The sequence below is a fragment of the Desmodus rotundus genome, chromosome 8 (genome assembly GCF_022682495.2).
Source record: "Desmodus rotundus isolate HL8 chromosome 8, HLdesRot8A.1, whole genome shotgun sequence".
Classification (NCBI taxonomy): Eukaryota; Metazoa; Chordata; class Mammalia; order Chiroptera; family Phyllostomidae; genus Desmodus; species Desmodus rotundus.
Genome location: NC_071394.1, coordinates 1375169 through 1397507, shown reverse-complemented (window position 1 = coordinate 1397507; position 22339 = coordinate 1375169). Strand labels below are relative to the sequence as shown.

At 62.8% G+C, this 22339-nt stretch overlaps 1 protein-coding gene across 1 annotated transcript in view; it reads right to left on the bottom strand.

The window, feature by feature from the left end:
* Nucleotides 1-3529: 3529 nt before the first annotated feature.
* TSNARE1 (t-SNARE domain containing 1) overlaps nt 3530-22339 on the bottom strand; it is a 48579-nt gene continuing 29769 nt past the window's right edge. Inside the window, exons 12-13 of the mRNA XM_071222202.1 lie at nt 6364-6469; nt 3530-3660 (exon numbers count right to left, since the gene is read on the bottom strand). Coding sequence (XP_071078303.1) covers nt 6374-6469 — 96 coding nt within the window. The 3' untranslated portion in view covers nt 3530-3660; nt 6364-6373. The remainder of the gene's footprint in view (nt 3661-6363; nt 6470-22339) is intronic.

Sequence of the window (22339 nt, the reverse complement as noted above, 5' to 3'; positions counted from 1 at the left end):
TCCTTGGAAGCCACCTAGACCCTAGCCGGAGCACGTGGCTGCTCACTCCGCCACTTCTGTTCCTGTGGACTTTACCACTGTGCCGCCCACCGCAAGCAGTGGCTCCTGTCTGCATGTGTGACTCCCACTGCACGGGGAGCTCCTGGGGAGTGGGGTCCTGGTTTCCTTCCTGAACCAAGCCCAACCAGAGAGTGCACTTAGAACATGCAGCTGTCAGAGAATAAATGAATGGGCAAATGATGAGGGAGATGGATGTGTGGGTGACTGGGCGGTTGAGTGGATGAGTACATGGGGGTTGGATGGGTAGGAGGATGGATCTCTAGGTGGGTGGGTGAATGGATGGATGGATAGATGGATGGATGGATGAGTAGGTAGCTGGGTGGATGGATGGATGGACAGACAGATGGACGGACAGATGGATGGATAGGTAAGTGGGTAGATGGATGGATAGGTGGATGGATAGGTAGCTGGGTGGGTGGATGGATGCATGGGTGGGTAGGTGGGTGGGTGGGTGGATGGATGGATGGACGGATGGATGGATGGATGGATGGATGGATGGGTAGGTGGGTGGATGGATGGATGGATGATGGATGGGTGGATGGATGCTTGAATACATTAAAAACATTGATGGACCTTTCTGACCTATTGAGGACAAGTGGCGATTTTTCCTCTGCAAGAACTGTTGTGCCTGAGACTCCAGAGCCTGTCTTATCTTCCAACCAAAACATCGTTTTTAAAGCCAAGAAAACAAAGCAACGCCGAGTGCCTGCAAGACTCTCGGTCCCCCTCTCCCTGAAACAGCCGCCTGCAGAGCCATGCGAGGCCTCCCAGGCCCCCAGGGACAGTGCCCTGTGCAGAGGGGCTGTCACCCTGAGACTGGGGTGCATGCTGGGGCTCCTGCTCCCAAGTGCACGCCTGTGGGGGTGGAGTCCCTCAAAGCTAGGTCCTCCACCAAGTCATGACCTTGCCACTGGGACCACCCAAGACAGGGACGTCGCCACTGGAGGTCAGTCCTGGCTCTGCGGCAGCGGGGACTGCAATGGCCATCTGTTTGCTGCCACTGAGCCGACAGGTGAGGGGAGCGTGGAGTCAGGAACCAGGTGCAGGGCCCGACCACCAAGGCCAGGAGGCCTGAGGTTGGGGGTGAGGCTGAGGGGGATGGAGCCTATGGGCATCCTGGGCACAGCTGTGCCACCCTGGTGTCCAGTGGAGGATGCCACAGCCCTGAGTCCCTCAGAGCGAAGGCTGGAGTCCCACCCCAGGGGAAGAATCCTGACTAGCTGAGACTATAGGTCCCCAGTCATAGCCTTGAGGCCCCTAAGCACCAGCCGCTCCTGGGCAGCAGGTCCCCTGGCAAGGTCCTCATGGGCTCCAGGGGCAGGTGGGAACCCAGCCAGCCCAAGCAGGACAGTGATGGGACCACACATTCTGCAGGCCCATCCCGCATCCCCCTCGTGGTGGAGGCTTTCCTGGCCCCACTGTACAGAGGAGGAAACCGAGGCTCAGAGGGTGGGGGAGCTGTGAGTGGGCGGGGGGGATATAAACCTGGGCCTGGAGACACCAGCATCCACGGTTTCTCCAGGGCCCCCGGGCGGCTGAGGGGACACGGACTGAGGGACGTGGACAAAGGGCCTCGGACGGAGGAGACACGGAAGACAAGGGACATGGGGGCCTGAGACGGGTCCCCACTGCCCACTCACCTCTGATCGCCTGCCGCCTGCCGCCTGCCGAAGCTCAGCTGGTTCTTCCATCCCCCCAGCCTCCCCAAAGGAAAGTTCGGTGATCCCAGCAGAGCTCTGGGTTCCTGCGGTCAGATCTGGCCTGGGGACAAAGAGATGCTTCTAACTTCTGCCCTGCTGGCTGGCCCACTGGGTGTCATGGAGAAATCAGGTGTCTCCCTGGGCCTTCCCAGGAGGGGCAGGGGGTCCTTCCACCAGCCCTGCTCATCCTGGGAGGGGACACTGCAGTTACAGCTGGTCCTATCGACCTGTCCCGTCTTGTGCCCGCAGCGGCGGTCCCGCCGGGCAGGCCTCTGGCCCACATGGGTCTCGGCTTCGCTGCCAGCCATACGGTGGCTCTGAAGGTCGCCCGGACACCTCGCTCTGGAGTGGGGAGGCTGAGTCCAGCCCGGTAGTGGCAGCTGCTGCTGACATCAGCACTGTCCCAGGTGCCTGCCTGCTGGCCCCACACTGCCCTCGGTCACCAGCCTGAACTCCTCACCCGAACAGCTGCCCTCGCCAGGGCCTTTGAGAAGTGCTGACAGGCGGGCCCGTGGGGTGCTCAGAGCCCCGTGTGTCACACCGGGGGGCTGGCCAGCCCCCCACTCTCTCCAAGGTCACTCAGCTGAGGGGGAGGCGGGGCAGAACTGGCCTGTGTCCTGCCAGGCAGCATCCCCACAGGCAATCCCCTTCTCTCTGGGCTCCGCATCCTCATCTGGAAAGTGGGGGCTGCAGCCCCAGCACAGGGGCCTCAACAGGACCCCAACCCGATGCCTCCACCACTGGGGGTTCCCAGCTAGGGGAGAGAACGGGCCCCCACCCCAAATCTAAGGCCAGCCCTGCCTCTGCACAGCCCTCCCGAGAGCCTGCCTGTGGGCTCAGACACCCAGCAGCAGCTGCGAGCCCCACTGCCCCTCACACCTGCAGCAGAGGTGTAGAATCCAATTTGCTCCTGGCACCTGCTCCAGACGGCCCCTGGCCGGGCAGCCAGCAGCCACTGCCGCAGCGCTGGGGGGAGCTGCCCCCACACCCACCCCGGCTGCGCTGCCCACACCTCGGCAGCCTCTGGGGAAGAAAGCTTCGCAGAAACTCTGAAACCCTGAAGCAGTCTTTGGGACAAAACAGCCCGACCCGAACGTGTCAGATGCACCCCCAGCCCAGGGCTGGGGGTCTGGGCTGCAGGAGGAAGGGGCCATCTGCTCCTGCCCACTCCTGAGCGGGAAGCAGCACCCCGCAGATGCTTCTGGAATGAGGCTCCCAGGTGGATTCACCCTCCCTCCCCCAGTGGGGTCCTGAGCTCTGTGGGGACCTGAGATGGTCGATAACGACTGCCCAGCACTGCACTCGTGGGGACCTCAGTCTGCCTGTGAAAGGGGCTGCCTCCTGCCCTGTCTGCCCACAGGGGCTTCTCTGCCCTCCTCCTGTTCAGGGTTGTCTCCTCAATGACCCCTTCACTGCCGCAGGATCGGGGAGCCTGGGGCAGCCCAGGCCAGGAGCTTCCCCGCCAGGAACCCTTTATTCCCGGCCCATCCCGGCTGGGCAGCAGGAGGCAGAGAACACAGGACCTCAGAGGCTGCAGGGGCCTCGGAATTGCCCCGACCACGTTTGCTGGGTAGGGGCTGGGTCTGCCAGGGGGAGGGCGGGCCGGGCCCCATGCCAGGCCAGCCCCGCAGCAGGTTACTGCCCCGGACCACCCCCACCTCAAGTTCACACCCGAGTCCCACCTCACCCGGCACACACACGCTCACACTCACACACCCTGCCCCCTCCCTCCAGAGCCCTAAAGAGGCCTCTCAGCCAGGGATGGATGCAGTAACACGGAGGCAGTTTATTAGGGCGGCTCAGCCAGAGGCCGGTGCAGAGGCAGCACGTCGGCACCCAGGCGGAGACAGGCGGGCACAGGGCTCCTCTGGGTCTGCGCAGGCCAGGCGGCAGCACCAACCTGCAAAACAACGGCTCCGTCAGCTCCCACTGAGAAGGGGGCCTCAGGCTCGCAGTGACCTGGCTGGGACCAGCAGGGTGGCCAAGTGGTCAGCGTGGGCTCCAGCGCCTGGCTTTTTCCAGCCTGCCCCCCTTGGCAGGAGCCAACAGTCAAGAGCCTTCCCAGGAAGCAGGGCTGCCAGAGCAGCCGCCTGATCTCCTGGGGCAGGAGGCCAGGCCGGGGGCCAGAGGGTACAAGCCCATCCTTGCTGCCCTTCCCATGGGCCAACTTTGGGTGGGCCCGGGGGAGGCGGGCCCACGTCACAAAGCAGAGGACAGGACCTGTGGCCAACGGTGCCAGAGTGGACTCTCCCAGCCCTGGTCAGTTCCCACCGAGGCCTCGCTGCCCCCTGCCCCCGCCCTGCTCTCCAGCCCCACCCAGCCTGTCCTTGCCCCTCAGTCCCACCTGGGCCAGCCCACCAGGGCCCTGGGGGGGATGTCGCCCACCCCTCCCACACAGTCAGTGTCCCTCAGACTGTCATTTTCTCCTCCTCCCATCACTCTGCCAGGTGGCATGGGCCTCTCCCTCCATGGGGAGGCTCAGCTGCCAGGGAGACCCCAGCGCACACCTGCAGCGCCCCGGACCGAGGCTGCGTGCGGGTCAGTCCAGCCGGGAGGGGCCCGGCCCGGCTCTGGGGACCGGACAGGGGAGTGCCTGGTGCACACACACTGCTGGTGTTCGCAGGCGACACGCTCTGCATAGCTTATTGAAAATTAATATTTAATTCTCTTCTGTGGATTTAGCTTAATTATTCAATTTATTATTGCAATTACTGAGAAGCACCCAGAAGCAAAACTGCTTGCTTTGGGTGGGGAGACCATCGTCGGGGCTCTGGCCGAGTGCACCCCAATCTCAGATGCCTGGGTGGCGGGCTTTGCCCCAGGGGCTCCACCCGGTCCCACTGAAGCCCGTTTCTGTAGCAAACCCTTCTCCTCTGCCAGGACCGTCAGGGGATACACCCCTCCGGGTCCATGTTTCAGGTGGGACCAGGCCCCTGCGTCTAAGGGGGACCCTGAAGGCAGGGCAGCGTTGCCCTGACCACCCCAACTGTCGAAGGACGACCCATCCACGCAGCCCACTTCTGAGGAAGTGCCTGTGCCATCCGCCCGCCAGCCCTCACCCGCACCTCTGTCGGGGTGGCGCTGGGGCGGCCCCCACCTGAAGCCCCTACTGAGCGCTGGGTGAACAGAAGATACACACATGAACCACAGCTGCCTCCTGCCCTTCCAGGGGGCACACTCCAGCCCCTTCGTCCAACTACAGGGGTAGGGGCGGTTACAGAGGGCCTTGCCCCTCCCGGCCCCCACGTGCACATGTGTGCATTCACACGGACACACACGCAGGTGCAGGCACATGTGTGCATACGAACAGGAAGATGCACACACAGACACGTGCACACAGAGGCACGCACAGGCAGGCACACACACGCAGGCGCACAGGGAGGAGGCTCCCCAGAGGGAAGCCGACGGCTCCGAGCCTCCACGTCGCCCCTCACACTTCTGTGCACATGAAAAGAGCTCCCTGACTCCCGCCAAGACCCTGCTCGCTGCTCCACGGAGGCCCAGCCTGCAGCTCTGGCAGGGGCAGGGTCCAGGGCCGGTCCCCCTCATTCCCTGTGTCCTGTGCCGTGCTCGGTGGCTACCGGGAGCCCACGTCCCACAGGGCCCACAGACAAGTCCCTGGCCACCACATCCAACGCAGAAGAGGTCGTGAGGGCATGGACTCTGCAGCCGTGGGCCCAGGACAGTGGGGTGGGGGCCCCACATCCCAAGGACTCGCTCCTTCTACAAGGTTCCACCATCTCCTTCCCAAAGAGCTGGGACTCACACTGGGCAATCGTGCCATGGCCCACACAGCCTGCAGCTGTGAGCCGGCTGCACCAGCGGGGACACCAAGCCAGGACTCTACCCCGAGGCTCCACGCTGACAGGGCGGAGCTCTGTCCTGCTGCAGACTCGCAGGAGGCGCGGGCAGTGCGCAGACTCGGAGTCACGGGGACTCCTCTCCCTGCCCCTGTGCGCTGAGCCCAACCCAAGCCCTTCACCTGGGACCCCCTCACCACTGAGTGGCCGGAGGTGCTTCTGGAAAAAGCTGACCTTCCCTGGGTGGGAAAGGGGGGCCCAGCATGCAGACAGGGGCAGCTGGCTTGTCCTGTGTTGTCCTAGATGCTACCAGGCCCAACCCTGACACAGGCTCAGTCTATTCCCCAGTCAATCTGAGCCCCAGCCATGGTCACACACTGGGCCCCGACCCTGTTCGCTACTGAGTCACCTGACACAGAGGACGGGTGGGTGGATGGATGACAGATGGAGGATAAGTAGATGGATGGGTGGATGGAGGATGGATGGAGGATGGGTGGAGGATGGGTAGATGGAGGATGGGTGGGTAGATGGAGGATGGATGGGTGGAGGATGGGTGGAGGATGGGTGGAGGATGGGTAGATGGAGGATGGGTGGATGGAGGATGGATGGGTGGATGGAGGGTGGGTGGGTGGATGGAAGATGGATGGGTGGATGGAGGATGGATGGGTGGAGGATGGGTGGGTGGAGGATGGGTGGGTGATGCATCAAGGAGGGGTGGGTGGAGGGATGAAACAAGGATGGGTGGAAAGACGGAGGAGTAGATGATGGAGGACCGGATGATGTGGGGGCAGGTGGGCACTTACCAGGGTGGCATCACTTTCGCACAGAGGTGGCAATGATGAGGACGATGACCAGCAGAACAGTGACTCCGGCTGACAGGAAGTAGCACTTGATCTTGCGTCTCTGGAGCTGGAAGAGAGAAAGAGGCTGTTGTTGTGTCTCAGCCCCCAGCCTCCCATCCCAGGGGGCCACTCGGCCTGTGCCTGCGGGGGACTGTGGCACACAGGTGGCTGGGCCCACCTGGGCTAGCACTCATGCTCACTGGGGAACAGCTCCAGGCCGGCCTTGGGGCCAGGCCGCAGGAAGGAGGCTGGCCAGGCTCCAGAGGCAGCCAGGCCAGCTGTGGTTCTTGATCACGTCAGGCTGGGGGCTCTTATCACAGCCCTTCCCAGGGTCGTGGGTTCTCATGTAGGTACAGGGTGACGCCACGGACTGAAGAGGGGCCTCTGAAAGCCTTAATTAAGACGGCGCGTGGGGGGTGCACAGTCTGGGTCCCACGAATTCCAGACGTGTCATAGTCACCAGATTCTTCGTGTTACTCCTGAATGTCATCGTGGCCATTATTAATGTGTCCAGCTCTGGGCCCCGTCGTCAGGGCCTCGTGGACAAGACAGACTCACAGCTCTGTGCAGGGACTCAGGAGAGAGGGGTCGAGAGGTCATGTGAAGGGCGTGGCGCCTCACAGGAGTCCTGTGGGGGCAGCAGGGACTCCCCAGCTCGGCTGGGAGGTGGGAGGCGGGGATCAAGGGAGACCCCGAGCAAGATGGGAGCTTAAAATAATCAGGAAAGCCACCGAGTGGGGGCGGGAAGGGACGGGGAGACGGTGCGGGCTACCGTGCAAGCCCGTGAGAAGCCCATAAGCAGGGAGCAGCACCTGCAGCAGCGTCACTGCAGAGGCCACTGGGATGCAACTGGGAGGGTGGGCTGGGAAAGGGGGGGCACAGGGTGACCAGTCGGGAGGAAGGCCGACCCATGAAGGCAAGGCCTGGAGCAGCAGAGGGAGGGTCAGAGGGGACAGCAGCACAACCGGGGGGCGGGGGGTGGGGGCAAGGGGGTTGTAACCAGATGTTCCAGGGAAGTGAAGTAGGAAGTCAAGGGTGAGTGTGAGTCCCCAGGTAGCCCATCTGAGTCATTAGGTGGATGTCGGGGCTGGTCAGTCATCCCTCCATCAATTACCTCACCCATTCACGCACCCACCCCCCCCAGCCACCCATCCCCCCACCCACCCTTCCCTCGGCCCACCCACTTTCTCCAAGTGGCTGTAAAGTGGGGGTTGAGCGTGAGAGGTCTGCAGCGAGGACGCAGGCCCTGCTCCGGACAGTGTCTCAGATCCGTCGGGTGCTGGTGGGAGGACCAGCCCCCCTCGCCGCCTCAGTGTCACCCCACTGGGGAGGGACCCATGCATCAGCCTAAAGAGCGGCCATCATCAGCACAGCCCCGCCTCCCAGCCCTGCGCTCTAGGCCAGGACACAGGGCTCAGATTGCTTATGGGACCTGCCCCTGGCTTCACAGACAGCTCAGGCAGACTGGCTGTGGTCCCGAGTCACACCGCTGCGCAGGGGTGCCCTGCGTGTGTGCGAGGGCCACGGAGGGCCAGGGTGGGAGGCCCAGAGTGAACCAGCTCCGTCCAGGAGCTCACGTCTGGGTAGGCGGGCAGTCAGACGCCCGAAGCCCTCCTGGCCTGACCATGTGACCCAGGCGTGCCCCTGGCTCTGCCATCCAGGCAGCCCGGGCCAACAGGCCCCCCACACTGGCCCTGCTCTCACTGCCCGTCGGGCAGCACCGACGCCTGCCTGGCCTGGCCCAGATCAGCTTCCTGGGACCCGGTGCCGGCTGAAGCCTCACACTGCGCTGAGTTCCTGCTGGGTGTGATCCACCTTCAGGCCTGCCCTTCCCGGGCCCCTCCACCCCACACCCCAGGGTGAACACAGGAGGGGCCCTGGCTGGAGTGACCCTAAGAGGCTCCCCCAAGCCTATAATCAGCTCCTAGCAAGCCAGCCCCTTCCAGCCCCCTCCCCACCCCAGCATAAATGGCCACCTGGGGCCTGGGCAGAGGCTTCAAGGGGAAGAGGTGGGGCTGGCAGACACAGACAGTCCCAGGGCTGCCAGGTGCTGGGGCTGGGACACACATGGAGGTGGGGACGGGCCTTTGATGAGGCACTGCGGGCTCCCCTCAGGCACAAGGCAGAGGCCCCACCCAGCACCTGCAGCCCCCCACCCAGGGAGGAAGCCCCTGCACCCCCCACCATAGACGTCATCTCAGGTCAGCCCCCCGCAGCAGGAGGCAGGGATGGAGGGGCCCAGGGCCACATCTCCGTCCACCAGGAGCACCCAGTGGGTGGGAATGCCCCTCCCCAGCCCCGGGAGCAGGCCGCCGTCCCTGCAAGCAGCCTCCACTGATAGGCTGACCTTCCTGAATCCCAATGAAAATGCATCAGCCCCATCGGGGACTTTCTGGGAAAGCGAGGGGGAGGCTTCCTTGGGTAGGGGGAGGTGTGAGATGATGTCCTGTTAAGTGTCCCTGTGTCCCGAGGAGCTAAGTGCTGGCCCGTGTTCATGGGGCTCGGGCCATTGTTACAGGCGGGGGGCCCAGGACCCCATGGGGCCAGGGGATGGAGGGACAGCTGCTGTGCTGGGGGAGCACCCTCGCCCCCCAAACCCTCACTTCCTGGGCCAGCGGCCACCAGACAGAGTGCTGCGGGGCCACCGCAGCACTGACCTGACTGATTGGTGTTGTGGGTTGGATTGTGTCCCCTAAAACACATTCAAGTCCTAGCCCCCAGGACCCCAGAATGGGACCTCCCTTGCCAAGGGGCCTGTGCAGAGGTGACCCAGGGGAAGCCAGGCCACTATGGTGGCCCTGACCCAATCTGACTGGCGTCCTTATGAGCAGGGGACATCTGGACACTGGGGCAGAGGGAGAGCACCATGTGACCAGGTGGACAGCTGCCTGCAGGCCCAGGACAGGGGTCTGGGACAGGCTCTCCCTCACCAGGGGGCCTCAGAAGGAGCCAGCCTGGCTGGCGCCTGGATCTCGGACTCCCTGCCTTGGGGACTGGGAGGCCATCACTGTCCCCCATCCTGGCTGCCCCATCTGTGGGGTCGGTCACCCAAGCTAACAGATGCGCACGGGTCCCTGTCTCCCTCTGACCCTGGGGAGCGATGCCCCCAAGGTGCTGAGCACATGCAACGGGCATGTCCAGGCAGCAGGGGCCACCGGCCACGCCCTAGGAGCCGCCCAGCCCCGTGCCTGGTCCTGCTCCCGTGGGGCTGGCTGTCACAAGGCCCCAGGGACCTCGCTGCACACGGACGCTCTGAGACAGAGCAGCCCTGGCCTGGTGATGCCGGCCTTGGGCCTCTGGGCAGGGTGCTGGGCCCAGCCCCTGGCCATGACCCCAGAACAGCCGGCAAGGGGCTCAAATGCCCATTTCAGAGACACAGACGCTGAAGCTCAGAACGGGCAGCTCACCCTCAGCCCAGGAGCGGTGTGAGGACAAAGTTGCCCAGGGACCAGGAGCAGGGAGACGACGCTGCAGGGCCAGGGGCCAGGGCAGGGCGGGGGCCGGTGGGGGTCCTCAGTCCTGCCCCCACACCCAGGAGGGGCCCCCTGCCTGGCCCCATCCTCGCTCCCCGCACCCTGGGTGCCCCGGCCGGCTGTCTGCTATGACTGATCACTCAGAAACAACAGCCCTCAGTGAAGCGGCTGCTGGGCTGCTGGGGGGGGCGCCAGTTAACCTGACTGGCGCTCTTGATCAGAGCCCAATTAGTGCTGCCTGTGCTGGGTCAGAAGCACCCCGGTGTGGTGACCGGTGACTTAATTCACTGGCTGCAGAAGAGCCCCACCTGCTGAGCCCCAGACCGCGTTTGCTTCGAAGTCCCAGCCCCTCAGGGCCTTTGCACAGCCTCCTCCTCTGCCATCCGCACTCTTCACTTAGAGAACTCCTGCTCACCCTCCAAGACCCTGCTCCAGGGCCACCGCCTCTAGGATGGCTTCCTGGATGCTCCTCACTGCATGAGTGCCCCCAGCCCCTGCATCCCTCTGCACATAATCTGCCAATGTCACCCAGCTCAGCACCTGCACCCTGCCCACTCGGACTCTTGAAGACGGGTGATGTGTGGCCGATGACTGCCCTGAGCTTGGCGAGCAGGTGGGAACACGAGCAAGAGGAGTGATGCAGCCGCCCCGCTGTGGGGTCTGGGGGGCTCTGCAGGTGCGCCCTCAGGCTCCATGGGCTCCACGTCCACAGTGAGAGGAGGGGTGGACACTGGGCTGTCAGTCCCGTGGCATCCCACAGGTGCCCCCTCCCCTTCTACTAAGATGAGGGTGCAGGGTGCTGGGGCACAGCCCCCGGGCGGCGGCGCTTCCCTCCGCTGGGGACCGAGGCTGTTGTCCCAGGAGCTCAACTTCTTATCACTGCCACCAGGAGTCAGGGCGGAGCAGCCACACCAGCCCTGCCTGCTGCGCAGCCCGGAGATCAGAACACACTTTCCCGCCAGCCCTTCAGGCCTTAAATGTGAGCATCGTGTGGGGCCCAGGCACCTTCTCACAGAGGCTGGGAAACGAACAAAGAGAAACCCATAGGGGAGCTTGAGGCCTGTCTCCAGCAGCAGGGTCTCCGTGGGGAGGGGCAGGATGGGGAGCAGAGAGAAGGGAGAGAGGGGCAAGGTGCCAGGGAGGTGGGGTGAGGCTCCCGCCCTCCTATCTGCAGGCTCCCCCCCTCCAGCACCAGGGCCAGGTCCCAGCAGCTCAGAGAAGGGCAGTGACCCCCCACCCGGGGCTCCCAGGGCAGGGACTGGGTGGGCCCATGGGTGCAGGACTCCGTCCCTCTGCCCCACTGGGGCCCTTGTCACCCCTAGGAAGCCTCTGGCCCCTACCTCTTTCTCAAAACTTGCTTCTCATGCAAACGTATTCAGAGTACATGGCATTTCAGAAGTACCTATTTGTATATATTTAGACTATTTCAGAAGAATCACTGAAAATCAGAGCATTTGGATAGATCGGTGTGGAAAGGGTTGTTACTTAAGTGTTTGCCTCAGAAATGCCATGTTTTCTGAGTGGATCGCAAAGGCTGGAATTTTTGGAACAGACGCAGCCTGCTGCTGGAAGTCACAGAGTGATGGGCTGGCTCTGGGGCTCTGGGTCCTGAGGACAGCAGCCAGGCACCCACCCTGAGGACAGGGTACCAGGTGGTGGAGAGCTCTGCAGAGTGACCACAGGTCCCTGAGGGCCTGGCTGGGCTGCAGTGTCTTGTGCAAAACTCAGGGCCTGTCCCCCAGGGGCTGCCTGAACCGTCCTGCGCCAACCTCCCCCAGCCAGGTACCGGCATGAAGGGACAGGGCCCCACTCTCTTTGATCAGGACAGGGGAGCCTTGTCCACGCACCGTGCTGGCGCCAGCACGTAAAGGACCACAGGTGTGGCTGGAGCCGCCCCAACCCGTGTGGCCCGACAGACACACAGGTGCCCACTGAGCAACAGCTGGCACCGGTCCCTGAGCTCGGTTTCCTTCCACACAAGTCACGCTGACAATCGGGTTCCGTGGAGTCAGGAGATGACGCCTGGGGTCCCCGGGGGACGTCATGCTGGAGACACACACGCTCTCCCTCTCCTCGCTCTTCCCCACACCGGGGGTCACGCCCGGAGGGTCCTTCCCAGGTGGGAACAGGAGGGGAAAGAGCTGCACCCAGGACGGTCTTCAGCAGACACTTGTCTCCAGCAGCATCTGCAGCAAGGCCGCTCCCCCTACTGTGGGGACGGTGGTGGTTCCGGGCATCTTCTTCAGAGTAAGCGTCAGAGCTGGGCAGAAGGCTGGTCTCCTTCAGATAATCACTTGCTTACTTGTCCCTCCTCTAGTCCTGTCCTTTGCCTAGGCCCCCTCCTGTCTTACTTAGGGTGGCAGGGGCCTGTCCCCTCCCTGTTGGAGGAAGCCCATTCCTCTGATGCCAGGACATGAGGACCCGGCATCTCCTTCACGGCATCAGCACCACCGTCCCCGCCGCCTCTTCCCTGGGAGAGATGGGAGCCCAGCAGTCTCTTCTTGGCACCAGGCTCGGGCCTTGTCAGCCCCACCCCTTCCTGGTGGTTCCCGCACCAGTCCCTCACTGGGTCAGGGCCCCACGTCTGCTGGCACAGGAGGGCGTGTGCCATGCACACGGCAAGAGAATAATGCCAACTCGGCATGTGATGTGGCTCTACACCTGATGTCAAAATCAGACAGGGTCAGGGAAAGGATGGTCACATGGGGGTCCACAAGGATGCAAACCCCCAACCAGAAAGGACTGAATTAGGCCCTTCCATGAGTCGGAGATGAAGACAATGGTGGTGATGGTGATGGTGGTGATGATGATGGTGGTGATGATGATGGTGGTGATGATGGTGATGGTGGTGGTGATGGTGGGGATGATGGTGGTGGTGATGATGATTGACTCTGGCGTGCTTGAGTTCACCCCAGGCTCTCGAGCGGTTCACCGTCAGAAAACCTACACATGGCAGTCAACCCACTGACAGATGAAAGGAGAAAAACTAAGTAATTGCCCAACAGGGTGTGAAAACGCGTTTGAAGACCCCGAACACCCATCCTGGATTTTTAAGAAAGCTCCTCTCGAGCCCCCAGCAAACCTCCTCATCTGACAGGAGCACCTGTGGCAAACCTAACCGACGGTCCTCACAGAGTGGTGGGGAAGCGTCCCCTCTGAGGCTCCACACGCGGACGCCCCTGTCACTGTGAGGCCGACCCACACTGGGGCCCCCACCCAACACGGGGATCGAGGGAGAGAAGCTAAAGGCAGGAGTGCGGAGAGGGAGAAGTAAAGCCGTCAGCATCGGTAATGACAGGGTCCTCGTCAAAGAGGCCCTGAAAGACGTCTCGGGCAAGCATCTGAACGGAGACGTCACCACGTGGCTGCCACACGCCCCCTCACAGAAATCACACACAGCGCCCCATCCCAGCAACCGCCGCCACACAGGCCACTCACAGAGACAGACAGAAAGTCTATGTTTAGGAGCAGCTCTCTAAAAAGACATGAAGGCTCTATCTGGGGAAAATCGGTGTTCCCACACATCCCACCCACGAGAGCAGACGTGAGACGTGGGAGATGCACTGTGTTCGCTGGTAAGAGGGCCCGACATCACGACAATGTCCGTTCCCCGCAAACGGCTCCCCGGAGTTAACACAACCGCAACAGAAACGCTGAGGGCTGTTCTGGAAGCTGGCGAGGTGGCTCCCAGATGTCCACGGACAAGCAAAGGGCCAGCAACAGTCCAGGCGACCCGGAAAGGAGGGTGACAAAGTCTACCTACCAGATGGCATCACTTAGCGCAAAGCCGGGTGACGGGGACAGTGAGGGATCCACGTGGCAAGGGGCAGAGGCCAGCCAAAGAGCCGTGTGCGGGAGCCAAGCTCACACAAGGGACAAGGACAGGGGTTGGGGGCAGCCCTCCCCACCATGCAGGGCACTGACCGCCCCACTGGGAATGGAAAGACGAGCCGGAGTCCTTCAGACCGGGGGTATGGGAGCGCACGGTTCACACAGAACCCCCGGCCCCCAGAGGGAGGCCACAGGAACGAACGGGTGGGGGGGGTCTGCAACCCCTGAGCCTAACCGGGTGTCCACATCCAAAGGAGAACACGCTCATGTGTGTGCACATGTGTGTCCGTCCTACAGATCATAGGAGGGACAGACGGACAGACAGGCTGATTGTAAAAACCAGCACGAGGCATGAACAGACTTTTCACAGCAAAGAAAACCCATATAAATGTATGAAAGATTCCGCCGCATTAGTAACCAGGGAAACGCAAATGAAGGCCACAGTGAGGTACTATTTCATACCTGCCAGGTTAGCAGAAATCATGGACTCTGCTGGCAGAACTTCCGAAAGCAGCACTCAGGTGTCAACAGTGCGGATGTGACAACTCACAGCCACTTTGGAGATTGCTCAGGGCCATCTGATGAAGGGGACTGTCCACACACCCAACCCACTGGCCCCAGTGCTAAGTGCAGACTAAAGAGGAGGACCCCCGGCTGCTCTGAGTCAGACAGTGCCCACGGCAGACAGAGCCCACGGCAGGCAGCACCCACGGCAGGCAGCGCCCATGGCAGACAGAGCCCACAGCAGACAGAGCCCACGGCAGGCAGCACCCACGGCAGGCAGAGCCCACAGCAGACAGCGCCCACGGCAGACAGAGCCCACGGCAGACAGAGCCCACGGCAGGCAGCGCCCACGGCAGACAGCGCCCACGGCAGGCAGAGCCCACGGCAGGCAGCACCCACGGCAGGCAGAGCCCACAGCAGACAGTGCCCACGGCAGACAGAGCCCACAGCAGACAGAGCCCACGGCAGGCAGCGCCCACGGCAGGCAGCACCCACGGCAGGCAGCGCCCACGGCAGGCAGCGCCCACGGCAGACAGAGCCCATGCAGTGAGGTCTGGCACCAACAAGCTGGGAGCACTCCCCGTCCCCATGAGAGGAGAGTGGACTTATGCACTGTGGAAAGTGGGAGCCGCAGCTTTGTACAAGCACAAGGTGGAGTCTTGGGAAGAGAAGAATCTAGTCTCAGGAAAACGCAAATAGCGAGGCCCCGTTTTAAGGCACTAAAAAAAGCAAAACCAAACATTACATTAACAACCAACACGCCTTCCCAGCGGGCTCCAAATGGAGCAGCACCGAGCTGTTCTAAACGTCACAAGGAGCAGCGACTGCAGACGGGACCCTCAGGGAAGAGCTTCCCGGGGCAGAGCCCCACGGGGACGCGTGCTGAGAACGGCGCTCCTGCCGGGTCAGGAGGAGGCTAATGGGAGTTCCCACCAGGACTCAGGGACGGCCTGTGAGGCCTGTGTCAGAATCAAATGCCAGACCAGGAAAAGATCCAGAAACAGCAGCTTGGGGCTGGCGAGGGCTCTGAGGACACATGTCCCCTAACCCCCATGGCGTGGCCCCCGCACTATCCCACTCTGTGGTCTGGCCCGCTGACACCACATGCTTCCCCCATCCCCCAAGATGAACCATGTGACCGGATCCAGGGTAAGATTTGGACGCACCCCATTCCCAGGTTCCAGTCCCCAGCCCACTCACCGGGGCCACCTAGGGACCATCCGTGCTGGCCACTGAGGGCGAGCCATGCCTCGACCATGCACAGCTCACACCCCCATGGCGCGGCCCCCCCAAGATCACAGGGCCGGGCTCCCACACAGGCGCTCATGAGCTTCACAGTGTGCTGACAGCCTAGGGACCCACTCCAGCTGCATCAGCCCCCGCTTTGGGCTGCTCCAGCTGCTGTGTCCCCCAGCCCCAGCCATCCCCAGAGCAGGAGCCAAGAGCTCCCTTCCAAGCTGTGCCCATCACCTGTCTGGTGTCCCCCTCACCTCCTCCGCCTCCCCTGGGCCACCAGCTCACACGGCACCGTCTGGCCCCTTAATTTGTTCTCTGAGGAGACAGGCAGCCTGGCCCTCAGCCAGGGTCAAGGACACTGGGTTCTAATCAGGTGCCACCATGGGGAGGCCCTGCCTCCCGCATGGCACTGGGCCATGATGCCTGGGGCTCACCGATGATTTGGTGGGATGGCATCTGCACACAGCAGAAGCTGGTCGATTCCTAATCAAAGCATAAAGTCCCCCCACCTTCCGGGGGCCCAAGACGCCCCTCTGCAAGCCCTTCTGCCAGCCTGTGGTGCACCTGTGGCTGGCCAGCGTGCCCTGGGTGTCTGGGCATGAGGCCACCAAGCCCGCCACCCAAAGTGGCTGCAGCACCCACTCATGCATCACTTGCAGGCCTTCACCCGTCCTAAGGGTGAGCCTCTGTGCCCAGGTGCCAGGGGGCAGTGCCCTGTGCGTGGAGGGTAGGGGGCAGGGGCCCCTCCTGGAGAGACCGAGCCCCCCCAGAGTGGCAGTCAGCAGCAGGTGCCCGAGGACAGGAGTGCAGGGAGGCTGCAGGGCCCAAACCTCAGTGGGAGAAGGCGGCTGCTGTGCTCGGCCAACCCCGGGAAAGGAAGCCCTGGGCCCCGCGGAGGGGCAAGGGCATGAAGCCTGAGCTGGGTCTCCCCTGGGGGTGGACTGTGCAGCTGGGCAGGGCAGGCCTGGTGGGGGTGGGAAAGTGAAGGCCCCAGGCTGGAGGGTTGCAGCAGTGTGTGGGGGAGGGGTGGGGAGACCAAGGCCCAGCCCTGGCCCAGCAGCAGGCTGCTTCTAGGAAGGGGGACCAGGTTTCCCCCACAGAACTTCAGGGAATGGAGGAACAGGGTGGCGATTTCCAAGACCCCTATGAAAGCAAGGCCTGGACAGAGGCCAGGGGACGAGGGGACAAGGGGAGCCAGGGGTGAGGGGCATGTTGGAGATAGGGGAGCGATTGGGCGTTTCCCACTGCCCTTCTCTCAGGCGCCCAGGCCCCGCCCCCACAGGATCATGGTTGGTCTGGGAGATGCTTAGGTCAAAGGCACTGGAGTCGAAGTGTCACTGTGACTTCCAAGCAGACACTTCCAAAGCCCTTGGGAGACTGTCCCACCACTCTGGTCTCTGCCAGGAGCCAGGTGGTGTCCCACAGGGGCTGCCCGGTCAGTGTGGGCCCCAGAGCCACAGCATAGGAGCCAAGCCACCTGCAACGCCAGGACAGGCAACAAGCAAGCCCAGCCTGAGACTCGGCCACATGTTCCTGCAGCCAGACAGCTCGGGCTGACTGCCGCAGGCAGCTGTGCCAAGCTCGGGTCATGGATGAGAGGCGGAGCCCCACCCCCGACACCGAAGGGTCCTCAGTGGCCACTTGCTCCCTCTTTCAGCGTGGGCAGAGGTCTGCGGCCACTCCCACCCAGGACAGGCAGGTGGGTGGCTTCTGGGAGCCATTCACATGGGCAAGCCCCAAGCTCCTGGACCCACTCGCAACCCCTCATGCCGACAGCCTCGTGTCCCCAGTTTCATGTCCATTCTCTTGCCAGCAGCAAGAGCATTCTGGGGAAAAATGCAAATCTGGGGGCACATGGGGCTCTTTATCAGACAAGGACCAGCTATGATGGGCCTCTGTCCCTAGAGGGAGGGACCACCCCACGCCACACTGAGGCTGTGAGCCTTGCGGCTCCCGCCCCCTCCCCGGGCCCACTCAGCTGGCCCACAGGACAGGGGAACAGCCACTGACATCACAGGCCCGTGAGCATGGCGGGAGCCTGGCTCTGCGGTGACCACGTCGGGGCAGTTTATTCACGCTCCCAGGTCACACACGTCCCCTTTGCTGTGTTTTCCTGCAGAACCTCCATTTGTCCTGTCAACAGCAGCGGGGATAAGCCCTTGCAGGCTGTCCCCGAACCAGCGGCCAAGTACCAGGGGCGGGGAACACGGGGTCGGTGTGGCCAGGAACCCACATGCAGGTGAGGGCGGCAAAGCCACACCGCACAGCCACAGGCTGGTCACCGCTTCCACCTCTTCTGTGGGCACCTCAGGGGGACTCTGGTGGAAGTCATGTGGACAGCATCCCCAAAGACCACCCTCAAGGACTGCCCCTTTCTTCCTGCGCCCCTGCAGAGTGACCAGGGTGAACCAGCGCTCCCTAGGCCTGGGGCCTGGGTGCAGCAAAGAAGGGCACAGCTGCAAGCCAAGGGGGCTGTCCGTGGTGCTGAAGCTCAAGCCCAACAGTGCAGGGGATGGGGGGCCCTGGTGGCATGCTGGGGCCAGGGCCACAGGGAGGTGAGGGACAGGTACACCCAGGTACGTCTAGGTGGTCAACTGGAATGGCGTCCAGACTCCCCACCCCTGCCCGAGGTCAGACCTCTGCTGTTCAGACATCAAGCCTGTCACAGGGGCCTCACCCAAGGTCACCTGGCCGGGACTCTGTGGCAGTTGGCGATTCCCTGTGGCCAGGGCTCCAAAGGAGAAACCAAATCCCTCAAAACAGCAATCAAGAAAGGACAGAAAGGGACTCTGAGGGATGAGGAGGTTGGGAAGTGGCCAAGGGTGGCTTCTCCTGCTCACACCCTCCCACCCGTGTCCCATGAACCTGGAACAGGCGAGAGTGGCCCAAGGGGGCCAAAGTTACCCGATTAGGGCGTGCACGCCCATCCATCCCAGCAGCACCGCCTCACGCCCTGCCTTCTAGAAGCACCCACTAGACCCTGAGAGCGCCTGGCCCCGGAGAAAGGCCAGTGGCTCATCAGAGGAGCGGCTCACACCCACCGCACCTCCTTTGGGTCGGCAACACCTCCAGCTGCCCACTGCACCCTTCCATCTGCAGAGCCTGCCCTTCAAGAGCGAGCTTGTCTGATGTCTGGGCGCTCTGTTGGGTTCAATTTTGCTGTTTTTCTGCCCCGCTGTCAAGAGGTAAACAGACATGCTGTTCCATCTCCCTAAGAAGGCTGGATTAATAATTCATGGGCCGCAGGGGGCGGGGGAGGCTGGCCAGGCTTTCATCCCAGCTCTACCACCGACTCCCCTCCCCCCTGCTGTGTGACCCAGGCAAGTCACTGAGCCTCTTTGGGCCTCTTCTGCTGCACAGATGAGGACTTGGGGTGGGGGGTGGGCTGGCGGTGAGTGCTCAGGTGAGAAGGGGCCCCCACTTGCTCCCCGCCCCACAGATCAGGCAGGCACTGCCTCCCCCCAGCTTCATCATGTCTTTGGGGGGCAGCACCCTCATCTGAGCCTGCTGGACGGTGCCCTGATGGGGAAATAAGGACCAGAGAGATTGAGCAGTGCACTCAGAGTCGCCCCAAGGGGCCAGGGGTCACCAGCAAGGCAGGACTCGGGACCCAGGCTCTCTGCCGCAGCGCAGAGTCCTGTGCTGAGTGAACAGCAGCGGCTGCCCAGCTGGGCGCAGCCTCGGAAGGAGGACGAGATGCTGGCTGACGGGTCCCTAGAACACTGTTTCTCTGAACTCAAAGGAAAACAGTCTCATTTGCATGCAATTTGCATACAGCTGCTGAAAATGAGCCCCAATTCCCCACCACTTTAAAACTGCATTGTTTCTGCCTGAAAGAGACCTTCCCACGCACACACCCATCCCTGGATCACCCCGCTGTGGGGTGGTGTCCCCTCGTCACCTCTCTTTGAAGGAGGCAATTCCCCAGCCCAGCCCAGCCCCCACTCCCCTCTGGAGCGGCCAGGGTCACAGCCAGCAGAGCGGGGAGCAGGGTGCACGCTGGGCAGGCGCTCGCCATGAGCCCAGGCCCTTGCACCACCGGCCTGGCAAGGCTCAGCACCTGGGCCAGGCCCACGCAGGTGCTGCTCCATTGCTGCCCGCCAGCCGAGCCCCTGTGGTAGCTCCCACCCCACACCCCATCTGCACCCTCTGTCCAGGCTCAGGAGTACTGGACAGGCCCCCTGGGGGGACAGACCTCAGAAGCCCCGACTGGGGCAGAAGCTGCAGCCCAGGAGGAGACCTGGCCGGCAGGGGAGCCCAGAAACTGCCCCCCACCAAGGCCAAGTGAGAACCCACAGGCACCTGCGAGCAGGGTCTGGGCCTCTGAAGACCCCCAGGCAGAGGGGCCTGTCCAGTAAGTGTCTGGGCAGTGACTGGGGGATATCCCGACACCCCTTCCTCCCAGCTGCCAGGCGGCAGCTCAGGGATGCAGGCCTCGTCTGGGGTGCTGCTGCTCCCCCTCTGCTCCCATGCCCAGCCCCCCACTTTCCCCCAGCCCTCTCCCACTTCCTGCAGGCCCAGTCACCCCCCAGCCCTAAAAAGCCCTTCTATGCTCTTGGCTGCCCCCTAAGCCCCACTGTGCTCCCAACACCATCAGCAGGTGGGTGAGCACCCAGCTCCTCACTCTCACACACGCACACAGTAAACACACCTGCACAGGGCGTGCTGCACAACTGGGTGCACACACACATGAACACGAGTCACCCCCGGGCCACCTGTGCCCACACTGTCCCCTAAGCTGTGTGCAGGTGCCCACACCCGTCTGTCGTATCTGGGACGAGCCCCCACCTGCCCCGCCTCAGGTGTCCTGGGCAAAGGGAGGCCCACTTCTCACCTAGGGGCTGCTTTGCTGACTGACAGCACTGGACGCCCACCCCGCCCTGGGGGGGGGGGGCAGGCAGTTCTAGCTTCACGAGCATCCTGTCGGCCTTCCCAGGCCAGCTCCACTGCCCCTCCCTCGAAGGTCTCTCCAGCTCAAACAAGGCCAAGCTGCTGTTCCTGTACCTGGCCTGGTGCCCAGTGTGGGGCTTTAACCAGCCATTCTCTGGGGCAGTCAGTCCTAGGCCTCAAGGACACCCCTGACCCCGGTCTACAAAACAGGACCGTCCTGGCTGGCCCTCCCCACACTCGAGGTGAGCACCACGCACGGGGAGACGCACCGGGTGCGGGGCCAGCACCCAGGCTCCACAGCCACTCCTGAAGCCAGGCCCGCTACCCCTGAGCAGAGACCTCTCCTCGGGGACAGAAAGGACCCTGCGACCTCTGCCTGGGCGGGGCCAGGGCCACACTGCCGTCAGCCTGTCCTCGCAGCCCCGGGACCCAGGAGTCCACAGGCACAGCCCTCCCCGACCTGAGTCAGTGCCCACTGCCCCCACGAACAGCAGGCGCATCACCCCCCACCCCCACAGCATGGGTTCACTCCAGCAGGCTCAGACAAGGGGCCACCGTCCGTCCGAAGTCACCGTGAAGCTGGGCCGCAGCAGCGCTGGCCTCCAGTCCAGGCCCTCCTGATCTGGGGTGGGGGCGAGTGGGGTGCAAGGGTCTTTCTTGTCAGAGGGGGCCTTGTCTGAGAGGGGGCCCCTAGGACAGAAAAGGGCAGAGCCCCGACTGCTCTCGCTGCGCAGGTAGGAAAGCACCCCCAGACCCCCACACAGCGCGGAGCCTTGTACTCATTGAGCCCCAGCTGGCTGAGCCACACCTTCACCCAGGGCCACTGTTCCCCGCTAGCCGCAGGAGAGCGTCAGGCGGCAAGGGCACGGCTCTGGGGCCCCAGTGCACACAAGGCCACCCCTCCCGTCCCCACCAGCTGTCCCCACGTGCCCTGGGACACAACCCATCCATGGTTCTCAGCAGACCGGGGAGCAGCTCCACAGCGACTGGATCACAGAAATGACTCTCCAGCGTCCTCTGTGCCTGGGCACCGCTCTCTCAGGCCCTGCAAAATCCAGTCGCCAGTTATTTAACCTGCTCGGCCTCCCGACAGAAAGGCGGCCCCCTTCCCTGTCCCCAGCACAGGCCCACCTCCCCCATAAGCAGGGCAGGGAAGGGGCTGACGTCAGCACAGCACCTGCCAAGGGCCAGGACAGGCACCAGACTCCTGCTGCCCCCGAACACCACTCCAGTCCTGGGAGCCGGGCACCGTGGTGACTGCAAGCCTAAGGCAGAAAGGGCCCAGGCCATAGCCAACCCCGCCCGTCTGTCTGGCAGCGGCCCGCACAGGGGCAGAGGGGCGTGGTACTTTTTGGTCTTCCTGCTAAACCACAAGCTCTGAAAAGGCCGGTCACATGACCCAACAGCTCACTAACATTTTATTTAGGGTGAGACTAGCAGCCTATAATGTTCCTTTCCCACATGGCATGTCTCATTTTACCCCAAATCACACATGGGGGAATTTCCCCTCTTCCTGTTCTCTAGAAAAGTTTGTGCCAGACTGGCCCTCTGCTCGCCAGTGGGCAGAACGCACTCCGAGACCCCGGGGTCTCGGGTTTCCTCGCCCACCAGACAGAGCACTCCCCACGGACTCCACCTCTCTGACGCCGGGACCACAGACACTCACGAAGGTACCGAGTCCCCGCCTGCTGCTTGTGCTTTCCCAGGAACCTGTCCACCTTGTCCCTAAGTGCTCAACTTTGTTGGCATAAAACTGTTCCTAGAACTCTTGTTATTGTGGGAATTTTCTGCTCTTTCCTCCTGGGTCAGACTTCGAGTGGTTGTCCGTTTGCACGGTCTTTCCGAGGCAGCAGCTTTCGGCTTCGCGGCGATCACTCCCACCCCCGAATTTCGCTGTCTCTTGTGTCTTCTTTCTGATTTCTCTGGGCTGATTCTATAGCGTTTACTTCTATCTTTTTAATATCTCAAAGCATTAATTTTCAGGCTTTCTCCTTTTTCATACA